Source organism: Cajanus cajan, chromosome 1 (genome assembly GCF_000230855.2).
Source record: "Cajanus cajan strain Asha chromosome 1, NIPB_CcT2T_4, whole genome shotgun sequence".
NCBI classification, from domain to species: domain Eukaryota; kingdom Viridiplantae; phylum Streptophyta; class Magnoliopsida; order Fabales; family Fabaceae; genus Cajanus; species Cajanus cajan.
The window spans coordinates 46745050-46752499 of record NC_138517.1 but is presented as its reverse complement, the minus strand read 5'-3'; the positions used below and the strand labels follow the sequence as shown (position 1 = coordinate 46752499).

The 7450-nt window shown below is 28.7% G+C and overlaps 1 protein-coding gene across 1 annotated transcript; it reads right to left on the bottom strand.

Annotated features, from left to right (window-relative positions):
• Positions 1-4900: 4900 nt before the first annotated feature.
• On the bottom strand, positions 4901-6416 carry LOC109791840 (stress-induced protein SAM22). The gene is made up of 2 exons (XM_020351190.3): positions 6162-6416; positions 4901-5418 (listed from the first exon to the last, which is right to left on the bottom strand). The coding sequence occupies exons 1-2, from the start codon at positions 6340-6342 to the stop codon at positions 5126-5128; spliced, it is 474 nt and encodes a 157-aa protein (XP_020206779.1). The 5' UTR covers positions 6343-6416; the 3' UTR covers positions 4901-5125.
• Between the last annotated feature and the right edge of the window lie 1034 nt (positions 6417-7450).

The window sequence follows — 7450 nt, the reverse complement described above, 5'->3', positions numbered from 1 at the left end:
TCTAACACCTTTCCCACACGTAACCAACACCCAAACTCAACTTTGGCTATGAAGGCCAAAGTCAAATTTGCGAAAACACTTTTCTTTTTTCAAATTTTTGTGTAAAATATCGGTGATGACTTCTTCAAACCATTTTCAAAATCATCAATCGGAGGATTAGTTCGATCTTCAGACAATTTGAAGTTGATGAGATTTTTCAAATGGAGATCCAAACCATCTGTTGGCCGCGAGGTTGGGTCGAAACTCAATTCATTTCCTTTTTAGGGGTTCTGACACTTATCCAGTTTCCAAGCTTGACCATCCCAAATATCATTAACTTTCAACCCCACTCTTGAATAGCACCCCAAGGAACCCTACTAGTGAGAGTATCTTTCACTACACATGGGTCAAACCAGACACTTAACTCTCCATTCTCCAACTTAATGAACCCATCTTCCAACACAAGAAAAGCTTTGATAATAGCATTCCAAGTTAGAGGTCCTTTCTGATTTTTAGCTTGAAATAACGAGCCATGTTGTAGGTATTTTGTACCTAAAATCAAAACCTAGAGTTGAATTTTTGGGTGAAGAATGTCCTACACTATCTTCCCCTAAAGGGTTGTGTTTTGTTCTCGAGCTATTTGAATACCTAAGCCCCAACCTTCTTAGAAGTTGTAATCTTATCCAACCAACCATATGAAGACCTTTGTTGTCATTCCCTTTCCAAATAAAAGACCACACAGATCTATCAATAAAATGAAAAATATAAGGATACCAGTAAACTTGCATACCATATGAAGGAAGTGATGTGATAACCAAGTTAACAAGAGGAACCCTCCCAGCTTTGTTAAGAAGAGAACTCTTCCAGCCGGACAATTAGAAGTCACCCTCTCAACAATGTCCATAAAATCATTTCGAGTGTTTCTGCCTTGAAAATGCAAAAACCCAAATAACTCTCAATCTGATATTTAATCAAACTCACTCGTATGCCTAACTTATTGCAAAAATTCTCCAAAGTTTTTTTCATCATCATTGCTTGATCTCTCTTTGCCTTAGCAAATAGTAAAACATCATCTGCAAAGAAAATGAGACAACTTATGGCCATTTTTTGATAGCTAAAAAGGTCTCCAAGTACCCTCCTCAACCTCCGTATGAATCATCATATCAAGTCATTCCATGCACGACACAAATAGGTAAGGTGACAATGGATCCCATGTCGCAATAACCCCTTGGTAGGTGCAAAACCATCCAACTTGTTCCCATTCCATAAAAGAAAGAGTTAAGAAGATGTTATTCCATGAATAATCAAATCAACTATAATTGCTGGAAAACCAAAAAATCGAAGAGTCTATTGAAGAAAGTCTCGATCGACTTTATAAAGAATAAAATAAATAATAATAATAATAAATATTAAAAATTAACTATTTTTATTAAATTTAAGATTTCAAGATTTAGAACTAATTTCTATTGATTCAATGAATATTAATAATTTTTAAACATTTTTAATAAATAAAATATAAAAGCATAAAATATCTCGGTACTAATTTTTGTAATATTGCTTCAAAAACATGTTTGTCAAGTGTTTTTACAAGGGTCACCTGAAGAAGGCCCTGAAGCGCGACTCCCTCCCGGCGTGCCCATATTTTGACTGTGCCGGTCAATGGCGGCGTGTTTATCGGCTGCATTTTGTTGTATTTTTTAAGAGTATTTTGAAAGGTACAAATATCATGTTGTTTGGCCTTGCTTTTTTTTTTTTTAGTATTTATATATTAACTTGTTTTTATGAAATTTCAAAGTGATAAGTTAGAGCATGGGTTTGTGAAGAAATTTTTTTATTAGTTAGAGCATGGGTTTGTGAAGAAAATATTTTATTTTTATTGATATTTTATGTCCATTTTTGTGGATGAACTTATTATTATGGGAAAATGTTACTCTCTTTTTCTCTTGAAGTGTTTTCGTTCGTATTTTCAACTACAACGACTACAAATTTGACAGTAAAGTATAAGATCCAATTCTGGTACACGGAATTGATTTTAGGTTCAAAAAGGTGCGGTTAAAGTTGACAAAAAAACCACTTTTAAAATGGTCCTATTTTATAAAATTTATTTTAAGAAAAAATCCATGTTTGATCGAATCTTTTAAAAATTGTGTGTTTTTCTATTGTGTAGTCTGATCTGGTTTTGGTTTAGTTTAATTTTTTTTTTTTTCATACACCTACTCTTTCTTGTAATTATGCTTATTTATCACCACTCACCAGAAATTACTTTTACTTGCAAATTCATAAATTATCTACCCATAAGCATTCAAATTATCCAATTGTTAACTACTTATTATTACTTCACAAAATTATTTTATTTTATTTTTAAATTAAAATACATAGCAACTCTTTTTTACATTAATGTTCGTGATGAAAGCAAATCTCCGTGTCATTGGTCTTTTTCAAGAAAAGAAAATACTCAAAAATATAATAATGAGAAGGAAATAAAATAACAACAGTAGTTAGTGAAGGAATGTGTTCGAATACAAGTCATTTGCGTGAAATTTAAAATTTTAGTTCTTATAAAATTTAAGTTTGATTTTAGTTTTTATTAAATTCAAATGTTTCATTATAGTCTATAAAATTTAATGTTTGATTTTAGTATATTTAAAATTATTGGTTAAATTTTATAAACTATATATAGTTAACAAGATCAAAAAAATTATATTTAGTTACTTGTTCTAAATGATTTTTTTTAAGTAAATACTTACTTTCTACATTAAGTGTGACCATAATTAATGTAGAAAGTTACTTTCTGCAGTTCTGCAATCAATCTAGAAAAGGTTGCTTTCTATATTAATTTTTTGTACAATTTTTTAATTAATTAAGAAAAATATTAAAAAAAACTAATTTTATGAGTTTTTTTTTTTTTAATATCAATGTTAATACTAGAGGTGTCAAACAGAACAAGTTAGCCTAAGTAAATCATGTTAAATGTTATTTTAGGTTAGGTTAGTTTGATTTATATATTTTTTCAAGTTATTATTATTTTTTTTTTGTCTAACTTGATCTATGTTAGATTATGTGACTAAATTGGCCTAATTTAAAAGAATTATTAAAAAATTAAATCTATTTTTTTTACGATAAAAATTATAATATGATTAATTGATACTGTATACTAATTACAAATGAGCAGTCAACCAATCATAGTCATATAACCTATAATCTTAAGTAGTTACAAATGTCCATACATTAGAAGTTACATATTTTATAGTTAATATATTCTTTAACTTTTAAAAACATTATTGCGATCAATTGTTGAAGTGTTTTTACAATTAAGTTTAAAATCAGGATTTAACATTTTATTCACTGTCCAAACCTCTTTAAATCCAACATAAATATAATTATATCATGCTTGATAATACCTCTAGCAAGTGCATCTCTATAAGTTTTAAGATCAAATTGTCACTACTTTAATAAATTAGTTTTTTTATCTTGCATGACCTCATCTCGGTACTTAAGACATCTAATACATTTAATAATATTACACTTTAAATGATTAGTACCCGAAACAAGAGTAGAGAAACTCGCATAATAATTAACCTTAACTCTAAGCTCGTAATCACAACTCTATAAGAAAACACAAAAGAGTGAAAGGTTGTTACTATTATTATATTTAATTATATTATTTTATAATACATTATAGATTTACAGATTGATAATGATAATAATTCAAATTATTTCTCTTATTAATTTAACATATCAGCCCTAAACTTGCAGGTCATTCAAACTTAGGCCCATTTAGCATATCAAACTTAATGAATTCAGTCAAAATGACTTGATTTTATTTAAGTTATTCTTTTTAAGATTTAGTTTGATTTTATTTACAGACTAGTTGAGCTAGCCCATCAAACCAAGCCCAAATTCACAAATCTAGCTAACTCATAACTAATTTGTTATGAAAAATATCACAAAAAATGTAAATTAACACTCTAAACTAGCACATATAATAAGTATAGATTGGAAATTTTAATTCATATGTAGTGATACATGCCAACACATAAAAAAAATCATCTTCAATCAAATAATTAATTAATTGAGGTGTGATTTGAATGATAAAGTCATCATGGTTTCCATGATAAAGGAGATTATTAAGTATTTGACTTCTTTGTATTAGTTTTAACTTATTGTAAATAGCTCATTGTTGGTTGGTACAGGTGATTAAGGATTCAATTTAAGTTTGTGTATTTTATGCTGCAGATTTGACACTTCTTAAAACTATTAAAATTCTATATTAGTGAGCACGTTTATTCAAGTAAATCTCTTGGAATCATAGGTGAAATTTTTCTAGTAAATTTCTTGTGGCTCTTAGTTTAACAAGTAAGGTCCTAGGTCAAATTAGACATTAAACTTCATCTAATTACTAAGTAGATATTAGTGTTTGTTCTGAGAAGCTTCTTATAAATAGTAGTTGTTATTTTTTAGTGTGAGGCTAAAAAGATTTTCATCCATACAAAGTTAAAATTAATCGTCAAATATATTGTTAAATAAATATATGGTCGAGATCAAGTATAATTACATACTTTTTTTTTTTACTCTAAACCTTATGTTATTACTTTAATTTACCAGTGTCCGACAAGTGAGATAATGACATTTGCTCTTCAACATTCTCGATAGAGATACTTACAAAGAAACTTAGACTCTTAAATAAGAGGAGAATTTAGATAGAAAATGAATTAGGATAAAGCTCATGCAACAACCTCTTATAACCCACTTTTTTATAGTTTTATTAAAAGAAAACTTCTAAAATGTAAATAATTATTCTCCAAATCAAGGGCATTTATATTTCTCAACCATGACCGCTTGTTGCCACAATAAAAATACATTCTGGGTAAAATTTAATAAACTCACCAGAGTTAGTATAGACTATATAGTTATAAATAAATAAAAATAAAAAATGATGCATCCTTTATTATAATTTATTGAAAAAGTGAGATACAGAGATATCAACTAACTCTCACAATTCTGCAGCAAAGGAAGACAAAAAAAAAGGAAAACACTTATGACTTGTTACATTGGAAGCCAACTTAAGCACACAACACAGAGAGTGGATGATAACAAAAACACACAACAAAACTCTTGCATGTAAGCAAGGTTAAAAGGCATGAATTCAGTAATGAGGATTGGCCAAAAGGTAACCCTCAATGGCCTTGAAAAGAGCATTTCCCTTGGCTTTGCCAGTTTTGAGTTCCTCTTCATTGGGCTTGGCATCTCCTTTGGTTTGGAACTTGACACTGAGCTTGGCAACAGAGCCTCCATTGGGGCCAGCAATGAATTTGGACTCAAAAGTGATCTTCTCCACTGTGTCTGGCAAAGCCACACCCCCAACTATGCTGTAGCTGTATCCAAAGTTTGCCTCATCAATGCCTTCAACTTTGTGCAACACATGCTTCGTCTCCCCCTCTGCCCAACATATACATTCATTCAGATCATCTTTATCACTTATTAGGCTTAATCGCAAACTTTTTTTTTTAGCTTCAATTTTATAATTTCACAAATTTGGTCACTTAATTTTTAAGCGATACGTTTCTTCATCTAATAAGTTTGTTTGCAAAAGTTGTAAAAAATTAAATTATTTTAATAATTAATTATATGTATAATTCAATATTGTTATAATAAATTATAATTAAAATGATTTTTTTAGTTGAATTTGATAAAAAAAATGATTTTAAAATATTTAATTTTGTTTAGATACACAAATAATCATGTGTTATGTAGTAAACTAACTTAAAAAACTTTGAGAAACAATTATACGTTTAAAATTGTCCCAAATAGATAAAATTTTTAAAATTTTGAACCTTTTACCACGTTAGTTAATAATATGACACGTTTAAATAACATGTTACATGATCATCAATATTGTGACACATAAATGATGATTTGTTATGTTGATGATGAACATTTAAATTAACATAGTTAATTAATGATATAAAACAAATAACTAATAAAATAATAAACTTCACAAAATTAAGTAACAAAATATACCATTTTAAAAATGAGGTAATAAAATGTGTAAAATCATAGAACATAAATAAAAAAAAAATGCAATTAGAACTATTTATGAAAGTGGCCTATAATTAATTAAGTGCAAGAGAATAATAATATTTAGTTAATTAGAAAATGAATATATATAGTGAGTGACTAACCCTCGACTATAGTGAGCTTCTTGATGGTTCCAGGGCCACCATTTCCCTCAACGATTTCAACACTCTTGACAGCCTCAACAACCTTTGGGATGAGGTTATCAGCATCATTAACTAGAGCTTTGTAAAGCTTAGCAGGAGCCACAGGTGATGTGGTTTCATCCTCAAATGAGAAAACACCCATGATGATGCCTTAGATTTTATATATGAAATGAACAATAATACTTGATTCAGAAGAAGGAGATGTTTGTAAAGCATGGAGAGCCCTCTATTTATAACCTCTACCTTCTGTGTTCTTAGTCGTTAGTTTGAACGAACTCATTCATTCAAAGGTTGTTGGGCCTCCGGTTTTTGTTTTCCACAGGTATAATAATGTTAAAAAACAATCTTGTTAAAAGATAATGATCGTGTATAAAATTCAAAAAGAATACATCATTTACACCAATCACAAATTAATTAATAAAAGTTGACAGAGGAAAATATGTTTTTCTGCTCTTTTGTTGATAGCTGAGAGCCAAAATATATACGTGACAGAAAAAACTATTCACAATAATAATATAATCATATCAATAAAATCTCCTGAATTTTGCTATATCTTAATTACCTTTATTTGCTCTAATTGATTACACTTATATCTCGTTACAAACTATCATACATGTAACGTGATGAGTTTATAAATATTTATAATAAATAGGCTAAAACCCTATTTTATTCCCTTATATTATTGTTTCAATTTAGTCTCACTTTTATTTTTTGTTTCAATTTGGTCTCAAACTAATTAATTGGTTTTAATGTGGGACTTTCGTTCAAATTATTTAAACGGAGTTAATTTTTGGCCACGTGAATGCCACATAGATGCACACATGAATGTCACATGGATGACAATTTTCTTGAAAACACCTGGACCCAGAACGGCTCGTTCTGAAACCGGAACGGGCCGTTCTGGTTTCACTTTTGGTATGTTAATTTTGCACCTGGAACGTTTATGACCAAGGATGTGAGATACATGCCCCCACTAAGTTTTCAAGTTTTTCTTAGTGTAACATGTATAAATTGTATTATATTATTTTAAATCCTAATAATGTATATTTTGATATTATAAAAAATTTAAGTTATTAAATCTTATTGTAGGATCTATTAATTTATACAGAGGAGATTTTTATAATATTTTCTTTTTTTATTTTTCAAAATTATAATAACAACATCATGACTGTATAGTATCTTGAGATCTCATCAATAGGATGACTCTAATAATTCTAATTTTTTATATTATTGAAAATGAAAAATTATTT